The sequence below is a fragment of the Sinocyclocheilus grahami genome, unplaced genomic scaffold, assembly GCF_001515645.1.
Source record: "Sinocyclocheilus grahami isolate Dianchi unplaced genomic scaffold, SAMN03320097.WGS_v1.1 scaffold206.1, whole genome shotgun sequence".
NCBI classification, from domain to species: Eukaryota; Metazoa; Chordata; class Actinopteri; order Cypriniformes; family Cyprinidae; genus Sinocyclocheilus; species Sinocyclocheilus grahami.
In genome coordinates, this window is record NW_015505385.1 from 624,944 (window position 1) to 642,845 (window position 17,902).

General features: G+C 34.7%; 1 protein-coding gene across 1 annotated transcript in view; it reads left to right on the plus strand.

Annotated features, from left to right (window-relative positions):
• The window catches only part of pemt (phosphatidylethanolamine N-methyltransferase), a 62,946-nt gene that overhangs the window by 6,502 nt on the left and 38,542 nt on the right, over positions 1-17,902 (plus strand). Inside the window, exon 3 of the mRNA XM_016286116.1 lies at positions 17,436-17,551. Coding sequence (XP_016141602.1) covers positions 17,436-17,551 — 116 coding nt within the window. The remainder of the gene's footprint in view (positions 1-17,435; positions 17,552-17,902) is intronic.

Sequence of the window (17,902 nt, forward strand, 5' to 3'; positions counted from 1 at the left end):
CACATTGGTTATGTTGACGGAAGTTAGCCTATTTTCAGGCGCTGCATCCATGGCTCTTTGGTAGGGATCCCACTCGGAAGTGGATTGGTCTCTCGTCTCCCTCCTTCAGGGAACGAGGGTTACATATGTAACCGAGACGTTACATGTAATGTAATTACGTAATTTAATTACAAAATAAAAGTAATTGTAATCAGTTACAGTTACTGAGAAAAAATGTGTAATTAAATTACAGTTACTTATGAAAACGTTAAGGATTACAAAGGGGGTTACATCTGATTTGTTCACACACACTCCCACATACAGATTTAATTGATTTCTTTCATAAATTGCAGTGACTGCTCTAAAATATGAAACACCAATGTTTCAGGAGTTTACAACATGCTTATTCGATAACTCTTATTTCCTATATGGGTTGATGTATATGCTTTATTTTTTAAGATGAACTGTTTTTTTTTAAGGCATTGTTAGATTCCAGTGTTTCCTGTCATAGCTTTGCAAAGATTTGATTTCAGTATCATAGCTATTAAACTATTTCTTGTTATGGTTTTAAATCTGTATTTAACCTCACTGCGACTCATTTCAGTGCATATCTCTTTACGTGCTAATGAGCTCTGCTTACTCCGCCTCTCTCTTCTGTGGAAAAGCAAAGGCGATTTGCAAATAATCATAAAAAATTGGGAAATCATAAAAAAAGTGTGAGACTTACTTCTTCTGGAGCTGCAGCTGGATTACGAACAATGGGTACTGATCCATCCTTGAGTTTTAACTTTGTAACAAAACCTGCCTTGAATTGTCCCTCATTCAGAAAGCAGTCTGGAGTACAATGTATGGCAAGCCGTTTTGACTTTTATTCCTTCTCAGAATATGAATTCTTGATATCAACAATTCAGTTTTCACTAGTTAAAATGCTAATTCTTGATATCAGGAATTGGATTTCTACTAGTAACAATGGCTATTTTTGATAGCTGTCTCGTATTTTCTTGATGACCGTGAAAATAACTAAAATTACTTTGTCATTTTTGATCGTACAGATAAGAATAAAGTATTGTTTGAAACTGCAAAGGGTCTACTTTTATTTGTGTGTAGCCATAATAACAACAAAACAATGTGCTTTTGTAAAATAAAGAAAATAAACAGGGTGCGTTCTCTGTTCTCTGTCACCTCTCTTACAGAACTTTCATTTCTTTGTAAGTGGGCAAACTTACAAAATCAGCAGGGGATCAAATAAATATTTTCAACACTGTACGGCTCTGTAGTAAATGCTGCTCCATCTGAAAGCATGTGAAAATACCACATTTAATAACATGTTTTTACTCCAAACTCACTTCATAACGTCAGTCGAGTGTTTGAAATAAATCCTTCTGTGAGATGATGTGGCTTCTTACACAGAATAGGCACGCAACATATTTCATAGTATTCTAAGCAGTGATAAAGGCTAAGTCAATTAGCATTGCATTATTATATACTTTATTATAACGAAAATTATAATAAGGACTCCGATAAATCATATATTGTCGTAGTCCTGTGTTTATGAGTCACGTTGAATGAATGAAAGCAGTTAAATCTTCCATTTATTCAGCTGCAGCGATAGGGATCTCTTGGGTATTTAAAGTTTCCACGCGAGAGCGCCCTCGGGCCTTTGGATGAAGATTTACTGCTGATCACAGAACCGTGCTTCACTGAAAGATATGCATGACAATCGCAACTTTGCGATTTCATTTCGATTTATCGTGCAGCCCTACTTGAGAGAAGCTCTAAATGAGCTGCAGTACAGCACAACTGAACCTAATGTGCGAGGGATTTTGCTTATGTGGACAAACATGGACGCACGGGTTCATTTTCCTGCTGAGGGAACAGGCTGTTTGGCGGTGTTGTGTGTGTGAAGAGGATCGAGATGTCCTCTCCTTTAACCTGACCTTTCAATCTCACACAGATCCTGCCTGAGCTTAGCATTCACTCCTGCATGATGTTCACTCGCCGCACAGAAAACACGCAGCGAGGCCTGCGCAGATCATTGCATAACCACCTGATTACAATCATTTCACTTAATTAGGATTATTGTGCATTTTTAATTTGAATTGTACTTTGCCATCTACTGTAGGCCCCATGAAATCAAGTGTTTTGAGCCGTTTACTGACATATAATCAGTTACACAGTGGCTGTCATAACTTGTTTTATAAAAGATTTATTTAAATATACATTAAATAATTAAGACACCATTAACAGGTAAAGTAAAATATAATGAGTAGCTATATAGTCTAATATTTCGAAATGCTCTTCTCTAGACTTCATTTCTCTGGTGAACTGACGAGCTGTAGACACTGATGACTTGCCTGAAGTAAATGAAATGCTACACGACATTTTGTTTACAAGCCATTTTTATCATATCTTTCCGCGAGTGGAACACTGATTGTGTGATTACATGAGGCATGAGATGTTAATTTATTTTTATTTGTGCTAAAACTAGAAGTAGGAAGAACTGAAGCGTTTATACAGCGAGCTGTCACGACTCATCAAAGAGCGCCAAAACAGCATTTATTGTCTGAATTTCTTTGAAAAAATTTTATGAAAGACCCATACCAAAAATGTATCGGTACGAATACGTGTACCGTTACACCCCTAATATATACTGTGTATATATATATATATATATATGGTTAGAAAATATACAACAGCAGTGTTAATGGGAATAATATTTATTTAAAATATTAACGTGTTTCTACCCCGTGCAGTATTTCTTTACTAAACCTTCTATTTTGCATTTTACTGTATGATTCCATCTTCAGTGTGGATTAATGACCTCTTACAGTGTGCTGTACGTGTGTTAAACTTAAAAAGTATTAGACTTATGCAAGTGACATCAACAAAACATTTGAATAATTCACAATAATCGGTGTAGTCTAAAAAAAGCACTTTCACATGAACTAAAAAAAGACCTCTGACGTCAAAATCGTTTCCACACCAAACGCTGTAGTGTGAAAGTGCCCTAAAAATACGCCTCAGTCTCCTCTGTGTTGTGCTTCCTCGTGTACGTCTAATATACAGTATGGCATGTTGAGATTTGGCACTTCATTGTCACAAGCTGTGCTTGTGGTTGTTTTTTCCGGTGTGTGTTTGTTATGTGGGCCACAGCACCACAGGTTTCTCATTATTACAGCACGTCCGTGTTCTTTACGTCCTCTGACACACTAACACACTAACACACTGCCATAGGACTCCGTCGTCTGGACAATTAGGTATTTAGGACAGGAGATGTACGAGTCAGAGATCACCTCTTATGTCACCGCTTACAGGCATGGTAGGTGATTTGGTTCAGAAACAACTGAACAGCCAATCAGAGTTCTCACTCTCACCAACGGCCCGACGCTGAATCTATATGCAGCTGTTGCTGACGTAAGCCGAAGAGAGCCGAGGCACAGAACACTCCGACAGACGACCGTCGGCTTAGTGTGTCCCGGACTTAACTTAATTCCTGTTCTGCTTACTCAATTACTGTTGTTAATTTAATTTAATTTAATTTTGCAGTTCAACTGAATGACATTAATGTAGTGATTTTGGTTGTTTTAAATTTAATATAATGTAATGCAATTGAATTTAATTAATTAATCTTTTTATTGTTGTACAGTTCAACTGTAGGACATTAATTTGATGATTTTGGTTCCTTTCATTACTTTATTTTTATTTAATTAAAAAAACAATTTTTTAAATTTTTGCTGTTCAAATTCAGGACATTAATTTAATGATTTTGGTTGCTGCTTTTAATTAATTTCATTTCATTATTGTTATTTAGAATTTATTTATTTTTACAGTTCAGCTGTAGGACTTGTTTTCTGTTCTCTCCGTTGTGACCTAGTTTTCCTGAGTTGCCTGATTATGTCATTCAGTTCACCTGTTGTCTGTTAATCATCTCATTAGTTCCCTTTGTTTGGTTCATGTCTATAGGTCCTCAGTTCTCCCTTATGCCGAGTTCACACTGCATGATTTCAGCCCGATTTTTCACTCACTCGCCGACAGGTTTTGTGAAATCGCAGACAAATCAATGCTCGTTCATGCGAGTGACAATCACGCAGTGTGAATGATCAAAGACGCGATCTGAGAGAATCGCCGACACGTCGACGCCCGTGAAATATTTGGCATGCTAAATATCTGGAGCTTTCGGCGATTCACAATCATGCTGTGTGAAATGATTTCTGACAGAAAACTACATCGGCGATGACCTACAGCCAATGAGAGACCACGATACAGGGCAGAGGGAAGCTCGGGGAGGAGTTATAGATCAGAGTATCAGTATTTTAATAGATATATGAACAATTATATCATACAGAAACAAGCACAAACATTTGCTTGACCAGCCACAACATCAGCATAACAGTTACTGCAAAATGATTTACCTCCAACTCTCTTTTCAGAACACAATCCCTGTTCCCTGCATCTCCCTCCTGCATCATCTGTTTCTCTTTTTCTCCTTGTAGCTGGAAATCAGCTCACAGACAATTTGCGGGCTATATATATATATTTTTTAATAATTCCAGTCTCGCTGGAGAACTGACGCACGCAGGTTCTCGCGTTATTTCCTTATTACTTCTCACGTGTGTTTTGTTGTGAAACGTAGTTTGCGGACCAGACTGAGCTGTCGGCGATTCTTCCTATTGTGAAGTCATGCAGTGTGTAACCTCCTGTCGCCGATCCATCATGCAGTGTGAACACAGCAGCAGCTGACTGCTACCCCAGATAGTCACGCAGTGTGAAGACAACGGCGATCCCATGAGTTTGAAAATCGTGCAGTGTGAACTCGGCATTAGCCTTGGTATGTTCTCCGTCAATGTTTAGTTGGTTTCCGTGCCTGTTCTCCTGGATTTATCTTATTAAAAGACTTTTTGTTGATCATCTTCGTGCTTGTGCAGTTTGTATCACCAACGTTAATTGGACGTTAATTCAACTATTTTGTTTCTGGTTCTGCTTAATGATTTTAGTTTATTTTGTTTTATTTTATTTTTACAGTTCAGCTGCAGGACATTCGTTTAATGGCTTTGGTTCGAGTTCTGCTTAATGATTTTATTTATTGTGTTTTAATTTAATTTAATTTAATTTATTTTATACCTTACCTTACCTTGCCTTAATTTCATGATTTTGGTTCCAGCTGCTTAATAATTATGTTTACTTCTGGGAAAAAATAAAATTTTTGCTGTTTTATTTTCATTTGATTGATTGATTCATTCATTCATTCGGTGTCTATGAAATGGTAAGTATGGTGTCTATATTTAGGTTTTTTATTCTGTTTTCTTCTCCATGCTAGAAATCATGTCCAGTCAGCGGCATGCGTTCTAATTGGCGCTCTACTCCACTTTATTTGACTGATAGAGACTTAATTGATTTCTTGGAGGCCGTCATCTCAGTAGATGTGGAGAGCTTGCCATTTTTAGATGCATTTTCTACCTTACTGCAGCCTGAAACAGCCTTACATGGGCATTTAAGTGCGTCACGCACTGCATTCTGGGAGAGACACTTGTGGCAGAGTCAGCCAAACGCATCGCTCTGTAATGACAGTCTGAAAATAATTACTTGGAAAATCTAGTCCTGGAATAGGTTCGGATCAATGAAGTGAAATGCATTGAAAGAAAAATCTGTACTGTTTCAAATTGCATGTGGATTTATGAGAATACTTGTTAGGGGTGCATGATCGAAATAAAATCACTTTATAGCTTAGTGCAATTAACATGCATTTAATATGCATTTTAAAAGAAGCTTTAAAGACTTGTTCTGTTTTCTTTGATGGTTTAACATTAGAAAATGAAGAAATCAAAACATTGGTATTGGTAACATTGGTAAATATTGGTATTATAATTTTACAGTTGTAAAATAAAATGGTTATTATTAGGGATGTTAGTTTAACACGTTAAAGGGGTCATATGATGTGATTTCTTTCCGATTCCGAGCCGATCTGTTTTGTTACCAGCGGCACAGACAATAACGTCAGCAGCTCATTCTCGCTCTCTTCTCTCCGACGACCCCTTCTCTCTCACACACGTCTAATTCGCGCCGGTTAAATACTGCTTGTATTGCGCATTATTTTAGTCATTCCCGCAGGTTTCACACTTATACCAAACGCGCGCGCACCACCACTGATCTATATTAGTGGAGCGCACAATCCACGCTCAGTCTCAAACAGCTTGTGAGTTGGCTAACTGCGCTAAAACGTTCAAATACATAAAAAATGGTCAACATTTTTCAGTTTCCAGTTAAACGCAGTCAGTTTTGGAACATTAAATAGTTGAGAAAGAGAACGCATGTTGTGTAACAGTATATTGGGTCCGTGGATAAACTCTTAAAGGGACCGCAGTCCAATATACCTGCTGCTGTCTGTCATGTTAATCCAAGAACAAAAGACAAAGAAAATCGCTTTCTGCTCTTGACTGAATGCGTTTTATAACTTTAATGGTAAGCATTAATCTGTATTTAATTTCTGTAGTATTTCTTAACTGAATAAAAACTTCCTTAACCTGAAAAACTTAGTTTCATAGCTCTCTTTATTCTATTGCATTCATTTTTGCTGTTTACTTGTTTTTTTATGAAAATAAAACTTTGCGTTGAAGAAAAGTAGATTTTTGTTTGTATATGCTGTTAATTATAGTTCTTAGAAAGAAAACCAGAATCGGCAAAAATCGGTATCGGCAGATCACACTAACGAAAAATCGGAATCGGCCAAGAAAATTGCAATCGGTGCATCTCTAATTTTCAGTGGTCAAAAATCAAATGTGGGTCATTTTGCATGCTGCTGATACTTTGTTTGAAAGAACAAATTATATAGAAAAGTAGTCAATACAATAGAAAGAGTGCCAAAAATGTCCTTTGTCCGAAGTCTGCACACCTATAACTCAATAAGTTTTAAAGATACCTTAATATCCTTTTAAATTGTGATTCTTCATTAACATTTCTTTTTATATCTTCATTTTTGTGGCCCTGTCTGGTTTAATTCCAGAGATATCAGGATCTCAATGCGGCTCCATGTGCAAATGGCTGAATCCTATCCATTTTCAGTCGCTGAAACTCAAATGCGATTTTGTGTCTAGTCATGAAAATATACTATTGTTCATTGTTAATTTGCATTGTTTCATAATGCTTTAATGTATATACAGCATTTATTTTTGAAATGTATTAGTAAATGTAGAAACTAACATTAACAAAGCAAGTATTAGTGTTAATCCAAGTTAATGGTTGCATTTAATCTTAATTTAAAAACCTTATTGTTAAGCTTTACCAGTTTCTTCCTAGACTGTAAAAAAGTGATTTCTGAAGTACATTTTTACAAAAAATACTATTTCATCAATATTTCTAGAAAAATGTTACTTGCCACTTCTCTGTAATTATTTGTGGAAGTTACTAGCAATTTCTAGTTTTGAAGAAAATTGCTTCAAATGAAATGATGCAGAAAATTTGTTTTATAAATTCTGCAGGAGACAAATGTAATATTTAATATTAAATACATGAGTAGTTTCCTCCTGTGTGATTTTCTCACGTCATAAGTTCCAGTTATCGTGTTTGTTTGTGATAAAGCCTTTGGGTTTGTTCTTGAACTGCTGAAGGTTCTTTATGGAACTATTTAGACAAAAAGGTTCTTCTATGGCATCGTGAAGCACCTTTATTTTTAAGAGTGTGGGCAAAAAAATACAATGGAAGTCAATGGGAACCGAAACTGCTTATCTACATTCTTCAAAATATCTTCTTGCATACAGGTTTGGAATGATATGTGGGTGAATAAATGATGACAGACTTTTCATTTTTGGGCGAACTATTAAGTATCATCAAGAGGGAAAGTTAATCAACATTGATTAGTAAGAGTGTTTGGGGCTCACCAAACTTCGCTGGAGTTTGTTTATTGTGATGTGTGTGTGTGTGTGTGTGTGGTTGTGTGTGTGGTTGTGTGTGTCTGTGTGTGTGTGTGTCTGTGTGTGTGGTTGTGTGTGTGCGTGTGTGTGCATGTCTGTGTCTGTGTGCGTGTGTGTCTGTGTGTGTCTGTGTGTGCTTTGTGTCTGTATGTGTATCTGTCTGTCTGTGACTGTGTCTGTGTCTATCTCTGTGTGTGTGTGTGTCTTGTGTTTGTGTGTGTGACTGTCTGTGTCTATCTCTCTGTGTGTCTCTGTGTCTGTGTCTGTGTCTATCTCTGTGTGTGTGTGTGTCTTGTCTGTGTGCGTGTGTGTCTTGTTTGTGTCTGTATGTGTATCTGTCTGTCTGTGACTGTGTCTGTGTCTATCTCTGTGTGTGTGTGTGTCTTGTGTTTGTGTGTGTGACTGTCTGTGTCTATCTCTCTGTGTGTCTCTGTGTCTGTGTCTGTGTCTATCTCTGTGTGTGTGTGTGTCTTGTCTGTGTGCGTGTGTGTCTTGTTTGTGTCTGTATGTGTATCTGTCTGTCTGTGACTGTGTCTGTGTCTATCTGTGTGTGTGTGTGTGTGTCTTGTGTTTGTGTGTGTGTCTGTCTGTGTCTATCTCTCTGTGTGTCTCTGTGTCTGTGTCTGTGTCTATCTCTGTGTGTGTGTATGTGTGTCTTGTGTCTATATCTGTGTGTGTGTGTGTGTGTGTGTCTTGTCTGTGTGTGTTTGTCTGTGACTGTGTCTATCTCTGTGTCTGTGTGCGTGTGTGTCTGTGTGCGTGTGTGTCTTGTTTGTGTCTGTATGTGTATCTGTCTGTCTGTGACTGTGTCTGTGTCTATCTGTGTGTGTGTGTGTGTGTCTTGTGTTTGTGTGTGTGTCTGTCTGTGTCTATCTCTCTGTGTGTCTCTGTGTCTGTGTCTGTGTGTGTGTCTGTGTGTGTGTGTGTGTGTGTGTGTGTGTGTGTCATTGTGCTTGTGTTCTTATCCGTATTTTTGGCGTCACATGATACGATATATCAGCAAATTCAGTCTGATTCTGATCACAGTATGACAAAATGCTCCGTTTGCTCTGTTATCTGAAACACAATAAAAGAATGATTCATGCACTTCTCAGACACTGCTTAATCTAAAAAGCATGCAAGTCAGAAAATGCACAAACTTTTTGGCTTTATTTAGTCAGGAAAGCGTAATTCATCTGACATTGTAGAAATTCCTCAAGATGTTTTTATATTTTTGAAATAGTGTGTATAAATAATTTTCATCTGTCTATATATGTGATTAAATATATGCATTAGTAAACAATATATTTTTAATAAAATGGTAAATAAATTATTATGGCATATACCTACGTAAACCCTAGTACATTTAAATAGTGATAATTTATTATTTATATATGTGTGTGTGTGTGAATATAAATATTTATAATATAAATAATATTTATAATCTATAAATATATTTATTTATAATAAAACATTATATATGGCAAGGCAAAAATTATCATTTAATTTCTTGTAAAATAAAAATAAAAATTAGTAAACATTATATAGACATATTAAAAAAAATAGAAAAGAAACCAAAATAAAGCAAAATTACTCAAACTTAAAAAAAAAGTGTTTCAGCTCTTCTGATGTGTTTTTCCATCAAATACTGCTCTCAGCGTGAAATTAATGCAGTAGTTTGTAGTGTTTGCTACAGGAATTTTGTAAAACGGCTTCTAAAGGCTTCAGAGGTGCCTGGATAAAGCAACAGGGAAGATGGATGGAGATGCTGTGTGTCCAATTAGACGGCAGGATTATGTTACATAAGGGTTTTTATGGAGCTCTGGAGACAGAGACACCCTCCTGATGAGCCTGAACCGGGCGCCGTGAATGAGCGCAGCTTCGGCCCACAAAATCCCATCAACAACAGAGAACAGTGGATGAAAAGAGCACGGAGGAGATATAGACAAATTGATGGATTGGTGAGGTGTGGCTCACAAAAGACAGAGAGGAGACTTGGTATAAATCGGCCACACTTAAATATGTATGTGCATTATATAAGAAAAAATCTTTGACTTTTCATTTTTCTTTTATTTATATTTATTTATTTTGTTTATTCATTTGCTTATTTAGCTATTCATTCATTTGTTTACATATTTATTTATTCATTTATTGATTAATGTACGTATTTTTATTCATTATTAATTAATTTATTCATTAATATGCACATTTATGGACGTTTTTAAAATCCACAAAATGCTGGTCAAAAGTTCTTTGCAAAATTGCAACAACAAAAATAGAAAGAAAGAAAAAAAAGGCCCAGAAAAGTGAAATTAATTATGAAAAAAGCATGTATTGTTGCAGTGTGCATTAAATTATTTTAATGTATTACTTTTTATTTTTATGTTTTCAATTTTCATTTTTAGTTTAGTTGTGTTTTTGTCATTTGTTTAATTCTTTTAATGTCTATTTGTTTTTCTGTCACTTTTAGTACATCCACTTAAACTAAATGAAAATGAGAAATGTTGTTTTGACAACTAGATATAATAAAATAAATTAGATTTTAAAATACAAAATAAAAAATATTTTATACTTTATTTTATTTCAGTTAAAGTCTGTTTTATTTCAAGTAAAAAAAAAATTGAGTTAACTATTATAATCCTGACTTGATGTGCTATGTATCTAATGCAATTAAATTCAATTAAGATTGCATGCTGTTGATGCAACCCTTGATGCATGATGCTATTTGCAATCGACTTATTAGAAATACACTGACATTTGATGCAATCATGAATCAAATGCATTTATAGGTTTTGTTGAGTCGATTGCATGCTTTCCCTTGATGCCACAGATACACAGACCTGAAAAAGCTAATAATAACACTTTAATCAGATATAATACAGACCGAAACTCCTCAGAGAGCCGTTTCACGCACTTCACGGCTTTTTAAATGACTTTTAATAAACCCTGGTTCTCTCTAGACACTCGTAAGCCGGATCATCTCAGTCTGTACAATGAGAAGTTAGTGTTTAGACCATTCCCTCTGAAACACAGTCAAGTTTTGTTATTTTCTCAACAGATTGTCTTGTATAACGAAAACACATGTTGTTGTTTTTATTCGGCATATGGCAACTGCTGGCATGTCATTTCCATTTTTAGTAAATCCTAATTGGATCCTAAGTGGTTTAGTTCATATTTGATATTTCAGCGTGGGGAATTGAAGCCATCTGAAGTCACAGAACAATTTAATTAACAAAAACTCGAATAGTCTTGTGAATCTCTGTTGCTTTGGCTGTGAGTCATGGTAAGCAGACTTTAACGAAGGGTATTTTTAGTGTAATTACAGAGTGCAGGCTGGTGCGTGCGTGCGTCACTTGAGGATTGAGTTCATGAGAGGTGTCAGAACGCTTGTATGTACGCTTCACCTTTGACAAATGTGTGTGTTTTACCTGCAATATCTTTTCATATTCATCTCAGACGTCGTATGCAGACGCTGTAAGCTCGGCGTGATCTTTGAGTTCTTGTGATGAGAGCTATAAATATAGAAGCCGTTTCCGCCATGGAATTAAAAAAACGTAATTGAGACTTTTTAAGTCACAATTCTCAATTTTTTTCCTCATAATTCTCACTTTTTTGAGAAAAAAACTAGATACTATGTTTATATAAAGAGATAAATGAAGATAAAAACTCTAAAAAAGGTCATTTTTACTTTTTTTGTCTTTCAATTCTCACTTTTTTTCTCACAATTCTTACATTTTATTGAAAAAAATTAAAATGCTATATATAAATGACTCAGATAGATAAAATTCAGAATTCAGTTTTTTTCCCCCACAGTTCTATTATATCTCATAATTTCGATTTATTTGTTTCCCCCACAGAATAAAAAATAAAAAAGGTAATTGCAACTTTTTATCTCACAATTCTCGCTTTTTTCTCACAATTATCACATTTTGGAGAAAACAAACTATATGTAACTATATAGTATATTATATAAATTGCATTTCTACTTTATTGTTTCCACCACAGAATAAAAAATAAAAAAGGTAATTGCAACTTTTTATCTCACAATTCTCGCTTTTTTCTCACAATTATCACATTTTGGAGAAAACAAACTATATGTAACTATATAGTATATTATATAAATTGCATTTCTACTTTATTGTTTCCACCACAGAATAAAAAAATTGCAATTTTTAATCTCAAATTTATTTATTTTTTTTTCTTGCAATTTCACTTTTTTGGCCAGAATTGCAAGTCTAGCATCTAGCAATTCTGTGAGTTGATTGCAATTACCTTATTTTTAGAATTCTTTATTTTTTAAAATGACTTTTAATAAACCCTGGTTCTCTCTAGACACTCGTAAGCCGGATCATCTCAGTCTGTACAATGAGAAGTTAGTGTTTAGACCATTCCCTCTGAAACACAGTCAAGTTTTGTTATTTTCTCAACAGATTGTCTTGTATAACGAAAACACATGTTGTTGTTTTTATTCGGCATATGGCAACTGCTGGCATGTCATTTCCATTTTTAGTAAATCCTAATTGGATCCTAAGTGGTTTAGTTCATATTTGATATTTCAGCGTGGGGAATTGAAGCCATCTGAAGTCACAGAACAATTTAATTAACAAAAACTCGAATAGTCTTGTGAATCTCTGTTGCTTTGGCTGTGAGTCATGGTAAGCAGACTTTAACGAAGGGTATTTTTAGTGTAATTACAGAGTGCAGGCTGGTGCGTGCGTGCGTCACTTGAGGATTGAGTTCATGAGAGGTGTCAGAACGCTTGTATGTACGCTTCACCTTTGACAAATGTGTGTGTTTTACCTGCAATATCTTTTCATATTCATCTCAGACGTCGTATGCAGACGCTGTAAGCTCGGCGTGATCTTTGAGTTCTTGTGATGAGAGCTATAAATATAGAAGCCGTTTCCGCCATGGAATTAAAAAAACGTAATTGAGACTTTTTAAGTCACAATTCTCAATTTTTTTCCTCATAATTCTCACTTTTTTGAGAAAAAAACTAGATACTATGTTTATATAAAGAGATAAATGAAGATAAAAACTCTAAAAAAGGTCATTTTTACTTTTTTTGTCTTTCAATTCTCACTTTTTTTCTCACAATTCTTACATTTTATTGAAAAAAATTAAAATGCTATATATAAATGACTCAGATAGATAAAATTCAGAATTCAGTTTTTTTCCCCCACAGTTCTATTATATCTCATAATTTCGATTTATTTGTTTCCCCCACAGAATAAAAAATAAAAAAGGTAATTGCAACTTTTTATCTCACAATTCTCGCTTTTTTCTCACAATTATCACATTTTGGAGAAAACAAACTATATGTAACTATATAGTATATTATATAAATTGCATTTCTACTTTATTGTTTCCACCACAGAATAAAAAAATTGCAATTTTTAATCTCAAATTTCTTTTTTCTTTTTTTCTTGCAATTTCACTTTTTTGGCCAGAATTGCAAGTCTAGCATCTAGCAATTCTGTGAGTTGATTGCAATTACCTTATTTTTAGAATTCTTTATTTTTTATTACATACGATTTATATATTTAAATTACATATAAAACTCCCATCCATTTGAATTTTATTAGTTTTACCTAAACTAATAAACTTAACGTGATCCATATTTGTCAGTCATACACTGTATTAGTAGCTACTAATAAACTAAATGTTTTTAAATACACAATAACTCGGTTTATATATATATATATATATATATATATACATACATGCATGTTATCAAGAAATATAATTAGTTTTAATTCTCAAAAATATTTTTTTTACTAACTTGTTTTTAAGTAACTTGTTTAATAGCCATATTTATCAATGTTCATACTTTTTAACTTCAAATGTTTTTCCCCCACATTTAACAGATTTATGTTTATTAAAAGCAGTTTGAATGCATTTTAAACATATTATTATAATAAAATCACATGCAACTCTTACATTTAATTTATGAATGACTGACAAATATGCATCACATTAAGTTAGTTTTGAAATTAGATTGCAAGATTACAAATAGAAATGTTATATGCAATTCAAATACATGCATCTTAATTTTAGACCTACATTTTTTTTTTTTATAAATGCAGTGACGCATGTGCACATTTACACCTTCAGCCTTTCTGCCGTCAGATGCATGTGAGGTTAACCCTAAATCACCTTTTACAATCAGTCGTTCTTAGTAATTAACCCTGGCAAAACAATCAAATAATAACAGGTAGCTTGGTGTTATTTACTTTCTCATCTTCATTTACAGTGAACATGAATTCATATGAGCTGCTTTTATAATGCTTTTGTTGTTGTTGTTGTTGTTTTTGGAGTTATTTTTGCAACTGTGTACCCAAAATAGAAAGTCATTTTGTCTTTGTGTCTGAAAACTGAAAGGCAGAAATTTGATTATTGTAATTAGTGTGGCATCACATTCATGTTTATCGGGTCAGAAGTCTCTCGTTTCTTGAGACGTTGGCGATGGTGGCGCCGTCCTGACATTATTACGTTGTCTCTGCATGTTCTGTTCCGTTCTGTTTGAGCGCCAGCCTGCATAATAGACTTCTAATGAGGACTGGACACTGTAACACACGCCGCCGCGGCTGCATGCTAATCATCTTTAATTTCATCAGATTTATATCATCATTTCCATATAAAGGATGTTCAGTCCATTTAACAATCATATTAGCCGTCTATAAATTCTTCAGAAGTAGTAATGAAATAATTTCGATGTAGCGCACACTGTTACCGTAATCTCGCGATGCCTTGATTGAGATTACGAAATGAACAATTTGTGCAACTGTTTCTGGAAAGTCCACATGCCAGATTTGGTTGAGTTGAGATCATGCATTTTGATAGTTTAGTTTGACATTTGGCTGAAGTTTGACTGAATGAGTCCCATTCAAGTAAATTAATAATTTTTTCATGTAATTATATGGTTTATTGACTTGACTGGGACTCAGAAGTATGGAGTATTTAAAAAAAAAGGAAATACAGCTGCAAATGGACTTTGCTTTTTCATTTGAAATTTGGCCGTCACTGTGCGTTCGCGAAAGCGAAAATGCAAACGCTAATGCAGGATTTGCAATTGCATTTGGATTATGTCACAATTTATGCGTCCACATATTGAAAACGCAATTGAAAATACAATTTGCTATTCTATTTGAAAATTGTCCGGAATGTCGTTCCATAGAAATCAATTACAGTTTACAATAGATTCATATAGAAAAATTGTAATAGTATTTCACAATATTACTGTTTTTACTGTATTTTTGATCAAATCGCTAAATGCAGCCTTGGTGAGCATATGAGACTCAAAACATTTAACAAATCTGAATTATTTCAAGCTTTTGACATGCAGTGTGGATATGTAGTTGTACATATTTTTTAAGTTTTATTATTTTATAGTTTGGCTATATTTTTAAATGAAGAAATATTGCAATAGCCTATGAATTCATATATTGAATTTTGTTTGAAATGTACAACTTATTTATGCAATTAACTCCTCGATTATATATTATATGATATTATATTATTAATAATTTAATTAAATAGTAAAAACACCACCAGCAACAACATGCAGCTGTGAGCTTTCTGTCTTGAAATCTGTTGATTAATATTATAATATATTAATATCTTCACTTTTAATGTCCAACATAAAATAAATGCACAGAGTATTAACATGTGACACTATATATATATATATGTATGTGTGTGTGTGTGTGTGTGTGTGTGTGTGTGTGTGTTATTCAGGTTAAAATTCAAGATTATTAAAAGTAAATGTGTTGAGATGTGAGATGTCATGGAAAGTATTTCTTCTTTGTTTTCTTTGAGAATTTGAGCTGATTTACAGCTGCTGGTGAGTTATATTTGGCAACATTGGTATTTTATTCCCTGCTGTGCTTCATTTATTCCCATCTTGTGAAATGATGAGTGTCGACATTATCGCAGCTATTTGAGAACATGCTACAGTCAAAACTTTTATTTTCTCAATTAGCAGATTGGGTCACCCGGATTGACCTGCAGGATCTGCAGATTTGCAACGCGAAACAAGTGTGTATGTCTGCCAGTAGAAGTGTTTCAGTACAAACCCACCATCTGGCTCCTCTCAGAAGTTGTTAATTAGGCTAGCTGCTGTAATGATGGTGCCGTGACCCGGGCTGAACTGAGCCTCTCTGCTCTTTAATTACGCAGTTCAGCAGGCCGCAGGTTGGGCTCTAATTCAGATAAGAGCTGCTTTCCCAACAGGTCGCTGTCTGCCCACAATAGAGCTGACTATAAATATCCATACAGTAGAGTAGAGCCATTACAAACAAAGCCTGAGAGAAGGGGATCAGGCAAGAGGAGGGTTTGTGGAACAAATGCATTAATGATTTGAAAAGCTGAAAACCGGCTGCTGTTTGTACATTATGCTTGTATTAAGGATAAGAGAGACTCCGGTTGTGTGAGGTCAGGACACTTCAATTATTGTCAGAGAGATGCATGTGAAGAATATGCTCAGTCTGTTTTGCTGAAGTTTCATGGCATCAGTTCTTTAATATTCAAGAGATTGTAAAGATATTTAGTAATTACACAAGATATCCTTAAGTTATCTTAAGATATATTTAATGTCAGGTTTACCCATGCAATTTCCCATATAAACACAAAAACCTCATTTTTAATTTGTATATTTTTATATTATAGCAGAATATATATATATATATATATATATATTAGGGCTGTCAGTCGATTACAATTTTTAATCCAATTAATTACATGATGTGTCGATTAATTAATTTAATTAATTGCAAATTACACTTGGCTGTGAAAATACCCCCAAAAGATTATTTAAAGCTATTTTTATTGTAAATGAGAACGTATTAAGTAGACATTACAAATAGTAGCTTTAGAAAGAAATTTTAATTTAAATTTTAAATAGAAAGAATTTATTTGATTCAACGTAAAATTTATTAAACATAAACGTTTAGGCTACAACGTTTATGTTCCACAAAAGATAGTAAGTCATTGAGGTTTGAGTAAATTACATAATTAAATTTTTTTGGGTGAGCTAGCCCTTTAAAGTCCCCCCCCCCCTTTTTTGAATGAACTAATACTCTAAATAAGAAACTAAAACTGCCAGCAGGTGGCAGTAAATGTCTTTGAGTCATTCATTCATTCAATTTGCTCAAAAGGCTGATTCATTCAGGAATGAAGTAAACAGCTTACTTTATGAATGTGCCTTTATGAACACCGCTGTGCTGCTCGGAGACGCACAACAATTCTGCTGTGACTTTATAGGTAATATTTTTGTCTGCAAAACTGAGCAAAAACAGACAGTATTGTGTGTGTGTGTATATATATCAGTACGATTTTTAATGTTTTGTTAAAGAAGTCTCTTCTGCTCATCAAGGTTGTGCTTATTTGATCAAACATACAGAAAAAACAGTAAAACTGTTAAATATTATTGCAATTTAAAATAGCTGTTTTCTACGTGAATAGATTGTAAACTGTAATTGATTGAATTTTCAGCATCATTATGCCAGTCTTCAGTGTCACATGATCTTTCAGAAATAATATGCTGGTTTGTCTGATGTGTTTATGTTTCAGGTGGCCAGATGGGAGCACAGGACCAGAGGTCTGACCCGTCTGTTCGGAGGTCCATACGTGGCCTGTTATGCCCTCGCTGGGCTCATCCTTCTCCTCAATGTTTACCGCAGTCACAGGTAACAGCATCCACCGCTGTATTATTTATTGTCACAGGTCAACGGCAAAGCAGTACTCAGAATCGCCGTTATTGATGTTGTAAATTAATCAAGTGACCCATTTTGTCCCATTTTGCATAAGACTAAAGGTTCGGCGTTTACCTTTCACCCTTTTATTGATTTCATCAATAATAATAGTGTGGCATCTGCCTGCGCGCTCATCTGACCAGCGGCACATTCAGCCGCTTATTTCATTTGCTTTATTCTCATGAGGATCTGGCCGTTGCCATGGCAGCCTTCTTCTCCATGCTGCTGATGCTGGGTCCACCGCATGTGACCGCGAGTGTGTGTGTGTGTGTGTGTGTGAGTGTG